This window comes from Papaver somniferum, chromosome 5, assembly GCF_003573695.1.
Source record: "Papaver somniferum cultivar HN1 chromosome 5, ASM357369v1, whole genome shotgun sequence".
In the NCBI taxonomy this organism is placed as follows: domain Eukaryota; kingdom Viridiplantae; phylum Streptophyta; class Magnoliopsida; order Ranunculales; family Papaveraceae; genus Papaver; species Papaver somniferum.
In genome coordinates this window covers 1,935,040-1,951,534 of record NC_039362.1, presented here as the reverse complement: position 1 = coordinate 1,951,534, position 16,495 = coordinate 1,935,040, and the positions used below count along the sequence as shown (strand labels likewise).

Here is a 16,495-nt window from a genome sequence, read left to right as displayed (position 1 = left end):
AAAAAATAAAGACTCGGTGAGGATAAAAAACATATATGAGTTTCGGAAAAATTAAGACGAAAATAACGGGTATATGTCTGCACACCGATTTGATCAGACGGACAGGAAGAGTACACCATAACCCTAAACCCTAATGAAAACCTACTGGGCGGAAATTTTGTTTACGCCCGTCTCAGGCGTAATAATATTTTACGCCTGACAAATTCATCACGCGGACAGAAGATGTCCGTCCGTACAATCCATCACGCGGACACCAGATGTTCGCCCGTCTGATCTCACACGTGCTGTGTGACCGTGTTTAACTCGGGCGGAATTTAGTTTTACGTTTCTTCGAGCGGTCATTTGGAATCCGTCTGATGAACGGGCGGAATTTAAGATTCCGCCCCTTACCAAACGTAATTTATATTTACGCTCGATAACAAACGTGATTTATATTTACGCCCGTTTGAAACGTAATTTATAATTCCGCGCAGAAATGAAACGTAACTAATACTTCCGCCCGTCTTCATGCGTAAAATTGTTTTACGCGCGACCAAATTTGGTCTTCTCCCCGTAACGTCACAATACAGATTAAACTCATATTTAGTCTTTTTTTTTGGTCTTTGATCTTTGAGTTTAGTCGTACCATTGCAGTCGCTCTTACGAGTGCTGTTTCCTTTGATTATTGAGACCAGTACCATTACGTGTGGTTGAAACAAGTCACAGGGAAAGCGTTGGTTTGTTATATTTCTGTACTGCATTCGGATTTCTTTTTGATGCCTGTCGGTTGATCAATTATTCATGAAACCATAAAGTTGATGTACAGGTCGAAGGTGTGGTTGGAGAAATTCCAGAGCAAAATTCAGATGCTAGCTTTTAGAATAATTGAATTAGATAATATGGGATTAAGTGTTTCTCAGCAAACAAATTAGGAGATGCAACATTAAGAGTAATATGGAGAGCATGTCAGTATCAATGCTACTAGAGGTTTGCTTATATCTTGGTATGCTCTTTTCAGGCCTAGCACTAAGGATTATTTTGACAGGCTTATGTTCAACTGGGATTTGATTTTCTCATAACTTTTTAATTATTGTTTTTCTCCTTTCCTCTCTACTATCTTCTTTATCAAAAAAAAAAATAAAAAAAAAAAAAAAATTCAGTATAGAATGTGTGATTCACATGCAGTGATGTTACATCATTGATGTCGGTCAAATTTGGTGTATAGTGATTAGTGAATGAATTAAAGCAAGGATGGATAGGACTAGACATTACTGACATGACGATTTTCACCGGACTCTTGCCTTCCATAACTGAGACCAGCACATGTGGTTGAAACAAGTTGCAGGGTACGCCGAAAGCAGACAAAAAGATGAGGCAGTAAAACCGAGTGATAAGAAGAAACTATCATCACATAACTGATTTTTGAGAGCATTTACCCGGGCATTGCATGTGTAGAATAATAAAGATGAGGCAGTAAAACAGATTGATAAGAAGAACCACCCACTCTTCGAATACATATATTATTGCATCATGCATGGTCCCCTGGCTGTTGAATCTTCTTCTACGAATAGATGGATAGATACCACTGACTCAAATAGCAAATCCAATATCAACCTTGTGCGTTTCTCTTCTCTCCTCCTGTTCCTTTATTTAAATACAATCTTAACCTTGTTCCACAAAAAAATAATTCAATCTCAATCTCTTAATCTGTTTATAATGGCGTTCGAGGGTGTTCTTATTGATGGTGCATCTGAAATGTTGAAAAATCTGGTTACTCTACTTGGAAATGAGATTAGTCTTGCTTGGGGTGTCAAGGATGACCTGAAAATGCTTAAACAGACATTGGAGGTTATTGAGGCTAAAACATCCGATGCGGAGACCAAGCAGGTGAACGATGCTGCGGTTTCGCTTTGGTTAAAAATGCTCAAACAAGTTTCTTACGATGCTGATGATCTTCTGGATGAATTTTCTTACGAGGCTATGTGCCGATATCATAAGAAAAGTAAGGTAAAAGTCTTCTTTTCATCCTCCAATCAACTCGTCTTTCGTTTTAAAATGGCTCATAAAATCAGAGTCGTCAATGAACAGTTTAATCAAATAGCAACCGCTATGGAAAGATTTCAGTTTCAAACTACTAGCAGTGGTGGATACGATGAGCAACATCGTAAGCGGCTAACTACATCATTCTTTGGAGATGCTTCAAAATTTGTAGGGAGAAAAAAAGATAAATTAAAGATAGTAAAGCTGTTAACAACCATGAGCGTGTTTTCGTCATCATCTTTACCATCAACTACTTCTTCTTCTTCTGTAAATTCTAATCAGCTAGAAAATGTCTCCGTCATATCCATAGTTGGTATGGGGGGACTTGGAAAGACCAGCCTAGCACAATCTATTTACGATGATAAATCAGTTGAAAGATACTTTGAGAAAAAAATGTGGGTTTGTATTTCCGATGACTTCGATGTGTTTAAAATCTTAAAAAACATTATGGAATCTGTGACTAGATCTAGATGCGAAGATTTCTCAAACCTTGATGTATTAGTAAAAAAAAATCACTACAAGAAAACATAGATTAAGCGACCAAAATCTGAGCAAGCTCCCAAAATTTTGGTCGCTCTAATGGTCAAGCAACCAAATTTCCGACCACCAAATAGTTTGCTTGCTTAAAATTTAGTTCCACTATCTCGTAGCGACCAACAAAGATGTTAGGTTGGTACATCACTTTTTCAAGTTATCTACAGCAATTATGAAAGTGCTTGAGTCGTTATTTACTTTGAGGCACAGTGGACCAGCAATTCAAATATTTGGTTGGTACAATCCTATCTTAGCAAAACCACCCTTTCAAAGAAAAGTCAAATTTTTAAATTTGTTTTACTAAGTTTTTTCTTTTGACCATTCTAAATTTAGTTATGTGATAAGAAGAATCAGTATGTTGGGGAATTTCCAAGATACGAGGATATTATTCCTTTGAAAATCTAGCATTCATTTTTTAAATCCATCATCAATAGGTACAAATTTAGTTATATAATAACAAGAACACAAAATTGGTTAAAAAGAACAAAACTAACAATTCCGGGGTGAAACAGATTTGTGCATTTTGATACTATTTATATGGACATGAATCAGAAAAATACATTTCAATTATCCATTTTGGATATTTCATCCAAAAAATTAAAAAATGAAAAATGTCTTTTACCTAAGGGTTGTCTAAGGATATTTCACCCATTTTGGATGTCTTTTACCCATTTTGGACATGAATCTGTAAAAAGAATTAGGTTGTTGATGAGTAAATTTTCCAAAATATGAGGATCATCCCATTGAAACATTGTATGTTTTGTAAGTAGTTTCCTTTTGAGAAGATAGGATAAGAGTAATTCAATCTATTTCAAATAAAAATATCTCCAGTCCATTTGACCCAGGCGGAAAATTTACTCGTCCATCTGAGCCGGAAAAAGTATTCTTTTGGTCAAATGACCCATTTTCTGTAAAAAGAATTAGTTTGTTGATGAGCAAATTTTCCAAAATATAAGAATCATCCCATTGAAACACTGTATGTTGGAGTAACATTTGGTCACTGATCAGTAAACAATCTTTCCTAGCAAACACGTGTAGGATAAGAAGTCAACTAGACAACTACCAAGTTTTTATTGGACCTAGATACAAGTGGTGAGAATTTTGCCACGAGAAGGAACCTTCAATTCAAACCAAGTTGAACTTCGATGCCAAAAAAGTTTTTCCAATTCAAAACGAACTTGTGGTCGTTGGATAAAGTTGCAATCCGTATGAGTTTTCATTTAGAGTTGATAGCCGTCGATTAAACATTTTGGTCTCCTATGGAAATCTGTATGAGCTTTCTTTTTGATTTAACAGCCTTCGATTATACATTTTAGATCCTATTGGTCATATTGATGTCATACGGATCAAGATTGTAATGGCAATCCGTATGAGTTTTTTTTGGTGTTGTTAGCCGTCGATTATGGATTTTAGTCTTCTATTGGTCAGATTAAGTCATACAGATCATAATTTTTACTATATTTTAGATAGATTTAAGTTTTGTTTTACTGTATTTTAGATAGATCATAATTTTAGTTTTATTATATTTTTGATGAAAACGAAAGTGTCCGCAGGAACTCAAGTGATGATGGTAAAGGTGTTTGATGCAATCGAATGAAGTTACTAGTCATGTCTTTGTATCTTGCTGCTGCGCTGAAGCATAATTGGATTACAATTTGTACTTGTAAAAAACCGATTGTTGTTGTATAATGCTAGAATGGGATTTTATATGTTTGTCGAGTAAACCGATTGTTATTATAAAAAATGCTCAATTTTTCTGTATTTTTTTTTGTTAGAATCGGATTACATGAGCACTTTTATAAACCGATTCCTGTTATGCAATGTCAATAATTTGTTTTTATGTGTGCATCGTGTAAACCTATTCTAGTTATACCGATGTAAAAATGAGTATTAGTAGGATTTTACACAATCTCAAAATGATTATGAAATTTATACGCGAACTGAAATCGAGTATGAAATCATACTCATTTTCAAATCGATTATGATTAAAATTATTTTTGATTTTTTTTTTAAAATCGGTTTTTTGTGTACATGTGTAAAAGACGATTCTGAGTTCTTTTTGTGAATTGAAAAAATCAACCCAAAATCGGTTTATGAGAGCATGAACATATACCGATTCTGGTTTGATTTTTTTTCAAAAAAAATAATTTATGTTTTGATGATGAAGCAAGATTAGTTGATTTCTTTTAATTTCGCTAATTTTTTTCTCCTTTTATTAATTCATTTCTTTTCGACTAATTCTTTCATATTCTTTATATTCAATCCAATTCTTTTGAGTGAGTTCGGGCAATATTGGTAACATTGATAGATAACGGGTGAAATTGAGAAAGGTCAATGAATATTAGGTTAAATTGATGATAACTAGAAAAATCGATGGAATCCCGAGCGATTTAGTTAGACCGACCTATTACATATAAGATGAGGGCTAACGAGTGAAATCAAGTAAAGTTAACGGAAATTCAGTTTGAATTTCCTGATACCCATATAAACCTAGGGAATTTAGAAGAATTGAGTGAGGAGCAATACTAGACAAAGTTGATAATGACAGGTTGCATGGACACCCTATTAAAATGGTGGATAACTAGAAAACCGAAGGAATCCGAGACAAATTAAGGGAGGAGGATTAAAATTGGGTAAGATTAACAAATAACAAGCAAAAATAAGTGAAAGCGATGGAAATTCGGTTTGAATAGAAAAACATCAGCGTCTGATGAAATCCAGGAGAAAATGAGCGAAGAGACCGAGCATATCAAACAAGATTGACTTATAGCACATGAAATTGACTAAGGTCGATAAATGTTCGGTTAAAACGATGGATAACAGAAAAAAACGACGGAATCTGTGATTAATTGAGTGAGATCAACTGACGTTGGGTAATATTGACAGATAACATGTGAAATTAAGCTATAACTCTACTCCAATTGGATCGAAATAAAGCTAAATGAAGTGGACCGAAATTTGATTTGAATTAATAGGTTAACTATATAATTAAACCCATATAATCCAACAGAAAATTTGCCTCGAGTATACAAATCATCACGTAACAAAGAATTCACTATGGCCAAGACGATTTTAATTGTTCACCATATACGAGAATAAATAGGTAAATTGGTAATATTGTCTTAGTTTCACTGATTTTTAGACAAAACGACTTATCAAATACTTTGAAGGGTATAACTTTAACATTTTTAAGGTTTTAATAGAACCCCTAGATCATTTTAATTTCAATTTTAGGAGCAAACGTTTCTGAGATCTTTCTCATCTTTTTGGATCGTAAAATTATATTTTAGCTCACACAATTATGGTGTAAATTAAAAGAAAAAAAAAAAGAAAAAACAAGGACTATATATGATTCTTTAATTGTGTAACCGTATGGGAGTGAGAATGATGGAAACAAATTTGATAATTGTAATTTAATTTCAGATAGACAAACTTCTGGATAATACATATGATTGAAATAAAGCGGAGAGATATCATCACCTAAAATAAATATAACATGAAAAAATTGGATTGAATGATAAGAATGCGAATGAACCAATTGAATGGAAATGCACGAGGAAACGAGAAACTAAGAAATAAAAAGAATGAGAAATATCGTCATTGACGACGGATTCGACAAAAAATCAAAATTTATGTAAGACTCTCGTCTAAGAAACAAATTTTGATTCACTTAGAATTCCATTATAATTTTATTTGAAAATTAAATTAACAGTTATCTTATTAATTAATTACACACGATAAACTTAAATCTACATATAGAAAAATTATTGCATTACTAAAATTGGAAACTGATAATGAATCATTAAGAATTATTTACATATGGATGCATGTATCAAAGAAACACAACTCTGCTTACAAGATAAATATCTTGATCCAAAGACACAAATTTACTTAAAAGATGAATATCTTGATCCGTATGAGATTATTCCAACCAATAGAAAACTAAAAATGCACAATCCTACGGATAGAACCTTAGAAGGAAAAGTCATACGGATTGACCATAGGAACATTTAGGCCAAAGTTGCAAACATTCAAAAATAAGTTTAGCATTATGAAACGTGGCCTTGGTGGGTAGGGTCAGGTGGACTATGTACATAAATTCCGTGACGTGGAAGATTCTATGTTTATCCAACGGCCTGTAATTTTCCTCTCCAAAGAAAGTTTATAGGAAACCGTAATTCCTTTTGCGCACTCATTTAGATGCTTTCTTTTCACTCTCTCTCTTAGAATCCCCTACGCCTCCTTATCATACTCTTTCATCTTCTTCTTTCCTCCGTCTTACTAGATCTCGTGCTGAGTGATATAATTTATTTGTTAATTGATGTTCATTGAGTTCGATTTACTGATAATTTCTTTTGTTTATGTCTCAGATCTTTCTAAAACGAAAACGAAATTATATAGATCTTGAATATTGGATTTATTTATCCATTAAAAGTTTAGATTTTATTTTTAAGATTTTTCTTTGTCTACAATGATTGATTGTAGGGTGGTCAGGTATTAAGGTTTTGTTTCTTCTCCCCTCTGTATTGATCTGTATCTCTATGTCTCTCCGTATAAAATGTTGTGGTGTTAGGATTTTTTGATTTTCTCAATGTGTCTGATTGTTTTCATCTTCTTTGGAATAAACAAATTATCAGGTAAGGTTTGCTCCAATCATATTTTATTAATTTGTCTTAGTTATTAAACCTGTTTTTGTTTAAATTTTATTTCCTTCGGTTAGTTCTTCTTTGAATTTTCTTGTTTGTTTATATGCAAGACCAAAGTTTATCATTTTTTGAAGGAACTAGATCTGGAATGAGTACGCTATTATCGAATCAAAATCAGAGCTAAAATGCAAATCAGGATGATACTAAGCTGCACCACTATGATTATTGTTTTTAAGCTTCTCCAGTGATTACAAATCAGGATGGATGGTGCTTCAGCTGTGTCCTTGGGTTTTGATGGGATTATAATTTTAGTTTTACTTTTAAGAAATTGAATTTCATTTCTGTAATTTTGTGTTGATGGAGATTATATTTTATATTATTTCTATAAAAAATAAAAAGTGGGATTGTAATTATATTTTTTCTTTTTCTTTGTAAAATAATGATTATGTAAATTGAATTTATTAAATAATAAAGTTGACTACTTAATTTGTTTTTCTTATTTTGGTTCAAAGTCTTTTATAATTGGAAGTGGATAATTATAATTATAAAATCTTAATTAGAAATTACCTCCGGTATTAATTTTTAAATTATAATTAATTTTCGAATTTTCAAAACCTGGAGCACAAAAATTTGGTTGGTTGGTTGGTTGCTTGGTCTAGCTATGAAGCAATCAGAATGTATTTTAATTGCTCAAAGGGTACTTGGTCTAGCTAAGAAGCGATCGGTATTTCACTCTCTAGTTTAGGTTGGTCTTTCTATGAAGAGATCGGCGTTTCACTTGCTCAAGTATGGTTGGTCTAACTCTAAAGCGATGGTTATTTTGCTTGTTCTAAGCAGGTCGGTCTAGCTATGAAGCGATGATTAATTTGCTTGCTCTAGGTGAGTCGGTCTAGCTATGAAGCGATGATTATTTTGCTCGCTCTAGGTGAGTCGGTCTAGCTATGAAGCAATGAACAAAGGAGATGCTACATGATAGTTGGTTGATTATTAAAGCAATTGCCTAGCTGCTCTAGACCTATAGAGATCCCACCTTTTGCAACTTAAGAGCGAGAGCCAAATTAAGTCGCTCTAAGGGTTAGAGCGATTCAATATGGGCTTTTCCAACCAAAACTGCCAGGTTGCTTAATCCAGTTTTTCTTGTAGTGAATGTGAAGGTTTGCCGCTTGCTGCGAACTTTTTTGGTTGTCTTATGCACTCACAGAGTGAGGAGAGGCAGTGGTTGTCAATTAGAGACAACCAAAGCTTAGAAACACCAGGAGAAAATCATAGTGGGGGAATCATACCGATATTGAAATTGAGTTACGATGCTTTACCATCCCATTTGAAACAATGTTTCTCGTACTGCTGTTTATTTCCCAAAGATTGGATATATGAAAGAGAAACATTGATTCGATTGTGGATGGCCGAAGGATTCATTCATCCGCCATCTAATGGAGGAAATCAGAACTCACTCGAAGATATTGGTAACGATTACTTCCTTAGTTTGTTGTCTAGGTCTTTCTTTCAAGATGTACAAAGGAACACTTTAGGTGACATTGTTTCGTTCAAAATGCATGATCTTGTACATGATCTTGCATTAAGTGTAATTGGTAGCCATGAAGTCTCGATTATGAAGACAAGTGAAATAAAAAACGATGCGTCTCAAATTCGTCGGCTACGGTTAATCATGGAAGGGAAACCACAAGAAGAAGAATTTGATGTATTAAAAAATGCAACAAGATTGCGGACAATTCTTTTCCAAGGAGAAGGTTTTGTTTCTCCGAGTGCACTTAGTAACAAGCGTCTTCGTGTAATACATGAGATGAAAACTATGTACATTGATAGAAGCATGAGAACTATATCTTCAACTTTGAAGTTCAAACATATGAGGTACATTGACCTCAGTTGGTCTAATCTTGAAGATGTTCATGCCGTTTCCATTAATCAACTCTACAATCTGCAAACTCTCAACCTTTATGGATCCGAAAATGTTCAAAATATTCTCAAGGGAATTGGTTCTTTGGTTAATTTGCGACATCTAGATCTCTCTTCTTCAGACGCCACAGTTTTACCTGATTCCGTTACGACACTAACCAGCTTGAAGTCTTTATATATATATATTGTCGGGGGATTACCGTCTTGCCCACAAATATTGGGCATCTCCAGAATCTATCGTCCCTTGATATTTCATGGACAAAAATCTCAGAGTTACCCGATTCAATCTCTCGCCTCTGTAGATTAACAGATTTCTGCTTCGATAATTGCGCTCGATTAAAAGCACTGCCTCGTGACTTTGGAGCTCTGACACAACTAAGGTCACTTGAGTTGGTCGGTACTAAAATAGCAGAATTGCCAGAGTCTTTGACTAGCAGCATCTGTAAGTTAGAGAGGGTGTGCCTTTGGGGAAATTGTAAGTTTCCCGGAGACATTAAGAATTGGGTGGATAAAGAAGAAGAAGAAGAAGAAGAAGAAGACGTCTCCAATATCCAAGAATTAGAAGATTTACAATCCCTTCAGAGTTTATGGATTATAAATCTAGAGAATGTGAGAGGTGGTAAAATAGAGGCAGAGAAGGCAAAATTGAAAGGCAAGCAAAACATTCGAAAATTGAGTTTAGAATGGAAGAAGAATTTCCGAGCAGAAGAAGAATGGACGACTAACAATTCTTTTATGGCGCTGGAAGGCCTCCAACCTCACCCTAATTTGGAGAAATTGTTCATCGAGGGTTTTCCGGGTTTAAAGCTTCCAAAGTGGATGGGATCATCTTCTTGTCTTCCTAATTTGGTGAAATTAAAATTCAAAGACTGTAAGAGTTGTACAAAATTAGTAGGCCTGGGTCAACTCCCGTGTCTTCAGATTCTTGAGATTAAAAGAATGAATTCAGTCAAGTGTTTAGGCAAGGAGTTTTATTACCAGCAACAAGAAGAAGAAGAAGTAGAAGAAGAAGAAAGCAAAGGTTCCGCAACACCTGCTACAACAACAAGAACACTGTTCCCTTCGTTAACTACGTTGCTCATTAGAAAACTGGAAAATTTAGAAGAATGGTCTGCACCTCAGCAGCATGATATTTCCTTTCCTTGCCTTGAGAAAGTAAAGATCAAAGAGTGCCGTAAGTTGACATCTATACCAGATTTGAGATTATGGACTTCTTCTCTCACCGAATTAATCATATGGAATTGCAAAAAGATGAAAAGGGGCAATCCGTTGGATATCCACTTCGATTTGAGATGCTTGAAAGAATGTAAAGATATGTGGTCTAGTAGTCACTGCAATTTCATATATTAAAGACGTGCAATGAGAGTGTCTAAATTTCAGTTTTTGTATTTGTTTTGACAATTTGTAATAATATTTTGTTGCATCGACAAATGGTTTTGGTGGTTGAGATGACAGTCCCCATTATCGTGATGCAATATTAAAAGCCTTATTGAAGAAGTCTGGTGTTTTCGGATTCCTTGCTTTCTCTTTCGATTGTGCAATTATCCCTGTTCTGGGTTTTCTCCTTCAAAATATTAATGATTCCAAGGATATGCAGTCAATCAGTTTAACACGTCCAAGCCAGTCAAGAAGATTCAGACTTCGCAATTTTGATTACCATGTCGCGGAGAGAATCCACACTCTGTAAATCCAGCATCAAGCAAAAGTAGAACACTAAGATTTGATACGTAGCATTTGTCATTTCTCAGTCCTTGTAAGGTAAAAACCTGCAGCCAAAAATCAAATAATTAGAACTTCATGCGCGAGGGTCCTGAATAGGACTGTCAATGGGTTCGGGTCCTGTCGGGTACCACTAGACTCGGATCCGGACCATACTTATAAAATTACGGTACTCGTTGGGCATCAAGAAAATTATAAAGAAAATCTTAAAAACTTAATTTCTTTCGAGTCTAAATTATTTTTATAAAAAATCATTATTGTTTCTTTAGTAATGAACTAAATGAAGATTAAATGTAAAAAAATATGAAAAATCAAAGTCAAAACTAACAAACTGTTTATAATTTTGCTAAAACCCGACGGGTATTTATCAATTTGGACTCGTTAAGATCCTGGTCCAATCGGATAGTTACCTTCTGAGTCTTATGTTAATGTGTCCAACTTTAGGATCCAGAACCGAACCCAAAACTAATGAATTTTATTCCAGTTTCTGATAATGGATACCCATTGACAGCCCTAAACACTTGAATCGTTATTTTTCATAGTCTTTTGATTAAAACAATAGCTCATCATTATAGACATAAAGAATCAAGACATAAAGAATCAGTCTCTTGTATGATCAACAACAAGATAATAGGGGTTACGATGCAATGATGTTGACTTTTATTGACAGCAATTTTGTGTACAACTGCGTCAAAAATTCTATCTAATAAATGATAAAATAGACAACTGTGTCTCTTCGACAATTATTCATCTATCCCCAAAATGTACCAAGAGACAATTATTCATCTATCCCCAAAATGTACCAACAAGTTCGCAAAATTTAGTGAAAATGGTGAACTGTTAGCAACTAGTATCTCGGATCCGAGCAAAAAAAAAACAACTTGTATCTCGGACTCTCCGTATGCTTAGGGGAGCTTATAATATAAATGTTTGTTTGTTTGTTTTTTGTGGGAATGTTATAAACACCCCTACTCAGGAATGTCAATGGGTCCGGGTTTTCCTCGATATCATACTACTCGGAATTGGACTCTTTTATTTTTTTTCCGGTTTCTGGGTCCGGTTCTAAAATGATTGGTACCCAATGGATATTACCCATTTGTACCCATTAAATACATATCAATAAAGGTAGGGTGGATTATCTACATACTTCTCCTTTTTTTTTTCTTTGTAAAAATATCTCTAAGAGGTATATTTGAAGTGGATAATGAAAATGAACTAGTATTTTTTTGGATAATGAAAATGAACTAGTATATTTTTGACGATGAAAACGTCAACCCGAATTGACTTAATATAATTTTAGATGTGCCAAAAACTAAACCCTAAAAACTTAAAATATACCCCTTAAGGGTATTTATCCAATTTCTACTAAAAGGTATCATCAATTTCAACACAGAATTTACAACAAGCCCGTTATCAAAATCAAGATATAAGAAAACGGCAACAATACCTGTTTCAGAGATGAATTAATCCCGAGATCAATTGATTGTTGATTAACGTTTTTACTGTTATGAAATTTTATAAAAGGATACTTCGGTAATCTGATAATTCAGGTTACGGATTTTTAAAAAGTTAGGAGTATAGTTTGGAATGTTATTTCTCAATGGGGTCTCGTACCAGGGTGTATAGATATTTTTTTTCTTTCTTGCTGACTTGACTCCGGATCTGACTTGTACAAAGTAAGATGTCAGGTACTCATCAACTGTTTCCAAAGTTCCATTTGTCTGCATGATATTTCCTTTCCTTTCCTTGAGAAAGTAGAGATCAAAGAGTGCGGTAAGTTGACATCTATACCAGATTTACGATCATGTACTTCTTCTCTCACTGAATTAATCATAAAGGATTGCAAAAAGCTAAAAAGGGAGTAAGGTTATTTCTAATAATATTTGTAACGTTTTTCTAAAAATCTGATAATGTTGCGATTTTTACAGGATTCAATTTGGGCTACATGTGAAGAAGGTAAAGACATGTGATCTAGTTTACTAATTCAAGTTTGACAATTAATAATAATATTTTGTTGCCTCTGCAAATAATTTTGGTGTGGCTGTGGTCGTGATGCAATATAAAAGCCTCGTCTAGTGTTTTCGGATTCTTTGCTTTCTCTTTGAATTGTGTAATTTTGTGCCTGTTTTGGGTTGTTCTTTCAAGTTACTAAGGGGAAGTAATCAATGATTCTGAGATACCCGAAAATCCATTATCTCAAAATAATTAAAACAAACGGATCCTCAAATGTGCTTGACATTCTGAGAATAGCTTGGACCGATTCCATCGTAATATTTGCTCTTAGGGATGGCGCTTGACATGCACTCTGGTCTCATATGTGCTTTTCTGATCGGTAGTGGTTATTTCTCAACAAATCTTTTCATCAACTTCCATAACTACAGTATAAACAAGGGACATCCGATTTCGAAGAAAAAAATAAACACACCACACCAAAGAAGAACAGAAAACCAGACAAGCAAACTGAGGTGCATGTGAGCTCTAACTAGAGAGGAAGCTCAACAATCTCGTAGCTGTACTTGTACCCGTCCTGGCCCTTAAAAAGGCCATCGCTCTTTGTAGAAACTCTTGTATTCCCATTCGGTAGAAGGTCACGCTGAGTGTACGAGTAGGGTATGTCATACGAACACCGTGTTGCCATTAGACTCGTCTTCACTCTACTCATAGTCGGCACAGTCACGGTTCGAACAGACCCAACTTCAATGCTTTCCGTATCCGTTGTTCCCGGACTCCAAGATTGTGTAGACTCACCGGAAATCTCAAGGGAACCAGATTTTATGCGTGGAACACCAAGGGTAGCAGTCATCTTGTAACCTTGTTTGATCGACACACTGGTACTCCAATTTTTTGTATTGGTAACCGTCGTCTTAAGATTTATTTGAGACGTCTGGGGATGCTGAGTTTTGTTTCTTGAATCGTCGGTGATAAGCGCAAAAGCTTTCTCATTGTAAATCCTTGCATTAGTAAATTGATATCTGACAGGCTCCTCAAGGCTGCTGCTGCTGCTGCTGCTTATGGTGAAGAGACGTAATAGTAATGGTGAAGAGACGTAATAGTAATGGAGTTTTATCTGCTGCTGCTGCTTCTTCAATTTCTCTCACGACTCTCAAACATTATTTTTCTTTCTGATAGTTTTATTTTTTTTCTCTATGTTTCGTTTTATAAGTTTTGGTTGATCAACGAAATCATCATTTCTTTAATTCAAGTTGTCCTGAACAAGAATTTAAGCTCAAGTATACCCATATGAAGCAAAATGAATTGAAATGATGAAACCAAAATGAAACTTCTTCCTTGTTCTCTGAAAGAAAAAATCAACACGCACTAAAGGAAGAGGGAGATGCCCACTTGCAAATTGCCACTAACTAAATATATATCTACGAAAATTGGGGATGTCTTTGTTCTATATGACGTTTTACCTAGTTCATTGAAATGATCAAACAAAATAGACCGAATAATAGGCATATAAAAAGAGTTAGACTCGTTGGAAGAGCCAAAACAGGTTTCAACATATTATGTTGGAACCATTTTTGATTTCATCGTGTTTACTATTGCAACCCTTTTTTCCAGATTTTATTGGATATTTGTGTTTGACTGACATTTTTCAATTATTTTCTTATTTATATTTTTTTAGCTTAAACATGTTAAATACTCCCTGTTTCAAAATTTCTGTCCTCTATTCTATTTTCGTTTGTTTTAAAATCATGTCTTACTTATGTTTATAGTCATACTTTTCCAATAAACTCTCAAATATACCCTTATTTTATTTTAATTAATATAAAATCATTAAGGATATCTATTTAAATAGGAAACAATATTATTAATATCTTTATATTTTTTATCTCCATATCTTTTAATAGACAATTGTGGTAAATAAATAAGGGTAGTCTAGGAAATCCCATGGTTCCCTTAATATTTTGACTTTGTCAAAGCAGACTAAAATTTTGAAACGGATGGAGTATGTTAATTTGTCGTAGGTATTTCATTTTGGTTTCAATTTTGATTAAGCTTGTCAGAGTTTTGATGAGTGCCAAATATTGTATATATTTATCCCTTTTTGTTGGCATTTAACTCATCTTTTGTGCAGTAATTCTACATTTTATCCCATATTCTGTATTTTCATTGTTTTCAAGAAATAAATATTTTTATTAATTAATTTTGCATTTTTAGGTAATAAATAAAGTTCGGATGAGTCGCGGAGCGAAAAGAGCAGAAAAGTAGTGAAAAGCCGGGAGAAATTACGCAAGGAAGCCGCGAAGAATGGTGCGCACAACCTCATTTTCTACACACAAAAGCGCCTCCGTTCTCAGCCATCAGATCATTTCTCAGAAGCATCCGACGGTCGCTCCTTGCTGATCATCAAAATCTGATGTCTCTGCCAAGCACCACAGCGCTGAAATTCCAAGCCTTCAGATTAGATGGTAGTTGAATCCAACGGTCGCTCCCTTGCTGTGCATCAAAGTTTGATATCTCCGCCTAACACTACAGTACCTAACTCCATCAAGTACCGTTTATTTTGTTGTATCATATAATCCAACGGTCGCTCATCGCTTACCTCCGAATTACCGTCCGATCTACCTACCATCTCCGAATCTCGCAGCTCAGAGTCACAGAACATCAAGACTCGATGAATTCGCCTTACACCCTAGTACCCGAGCCTATCCACCTAACCCAAACACACCCCCTACCCAAACACAGTCGAGCCATACCCTCTCCACCATCTTCTCCACAGCAGAACCACCGTACACCATCTCCTTCACCTCCACTGTCACCACCACACCGCCACCAAACACCACCATACCACCTCAATCATCATCCTACACATAATTGAACACCTTCCCCCATCATTCTAGCCCCTTATCCCATCAGCTCATTACCTAACCTAAACCCTAGGTTATGGATTGATGGATTAACGTGTGCTAGAATTGAAATTGGCGCATGAGAAATGGAGTAGGAGCAATTACAAAGCATGGGTTGCGATCAATTTGATGTGCTACATCAAGTTAGGTGAGAAATTACTGAACCCTAGTCTACTGTCAGTTTGGGTGAAAAATTTGGGGAAGAACCCTAATTGTATAATTTGGGTCTGTGACTATAAATAGCACCATGGGTTGTGTGTAATTTTCATGTTGGGATTAGCCCACATCCAGGACTGCTAAGTTCTGTTAATTCTCTTGTCCTGTTGAATTTTCATGTTTCAGTTAAATGTGCTAGTAGTTAATTCTCTTGCTGTGTTTTGTTAATTTCTTGCTTTGTTCTGTTATATGTTAAATGTTCTGTTAATTTCTTGCTCAGTTAGTATGTTCTGTTAAATGTTCTGTTATAAATATGTTAAATGTTCTGTTATTGTTAGTTCAGTTAGTTGTATCCTGTTTAGATGTTGCTCACTGTTAGTATCAATTCACTATCATGTTTGTTGTTGCTCCTGTCACTGTCAGTTACATGATGGAATGCTAGGCTAGATTTCTTTGAAGCTTTATGCTAATTGTGCAATGGCAAGAAATCAGTGCTCATAGCAAGCTGATTTTCTTGCCATTCTTGTTGTATGCTTAGGTTGCACTTTGATTGAGTATTGGGAGAAGCTAGTGCTTATAGCAAGCTAGTTTTCAACCCATTCTATAGGAATGCCTGTGTTCTGCCTAGTATTGCTTCCTTTCAGTTTCTTCACC

The 16,495-nt window shown here is 35.0% G+C and overlaps 2 protein-coding genes and 1 long non-coding RNA gene across 3 annotated transcripts; all 3 read left to right on the top strand.

The window, feature by feature from the left end:
• The first annotated feature begins 1,432 nt into the window (after positions 1-1,432).
• On the top strand, positions 1,433-2,973 carry LOC113280870 (disease resistance protein RGA2-like). Its single transcript, XM_026529450.1, has 2 exons — positions 1,433-1,986; positions 2,068-2,973. The coding sequence occupies exons 1-2, from the start codon at positions 1,510-1,512 to the stop codon at positions 2,548-2,550; spliced, it is 960 nt and encodes a 319-aa protein (XP_026385235.1). The 5' UTR covers positions 1,433-1,509; the 3' UTR covers positions 2,551-2,973.
• Positions 2,974-6,766: 3,793 nt separating this feature from the next.
• LOC113277212 lies at positions 6,767-7,698 on the top strand. Its single transcript, XR_003324787.1, has 2 exons — positions 6,767-7,190; positions 7,334-7,698. It is a non-coding gene; the product is annotated as an uncharacterized LOC113277212 (long non-coding RNA).
• A 900-nt stretch (positions 7,699-8,598) lies between these two features.
• On the top strand, positions 8,599-10,463 carry LOC113277173 (putative disease resistance RPP13-like protein 1). Its single transcript, XM_026526332.1, has 2 exons — positions 8,599-9,281; positions 9,416-10,463. Exons 1-2 carry the CDS (start codon positions 8,599-8,601, stop codon positions 10,461-10,463), a joined length of 1,731 nt encoding a protein of 576 aa, XP_026382117.1.
• The last annotated feature ends 6,032 nt before the right edge of the window (positions 10,464-16,495 follow it).

Bases quoted from the DNA above. Each gene is read 5' to 3' on its own strand.
- LOC113280870 (XM_026529450.1), top strand. From the start codon at position 1,510: ATGCATGGTCCCCTGGCTGTTGAATCTTCTTCTACGAATAGATGGATA. The intron at 1,987-2,067 runs GTAAAAGTCTTC...GTCAATGAACAG, and splicing joins GATATCATAAGAAAAGTAAG to TTTAATCAAATAGCAACCGC.
- LOC113277173 (XM_026526332.1), top strand. From the start codon at position 8,599: ATGGCCGAAGGATTCATTCATCCGCCATCTAATGGAGGAAATCAGAAC. The intron at 9,282-9,415 runs GTCTTTATATAT...TCGCCTCTGTAG, and splicing joins ACGACACTAACCAGCTTGAA to ATTAACAGATTTCTGCTTCG.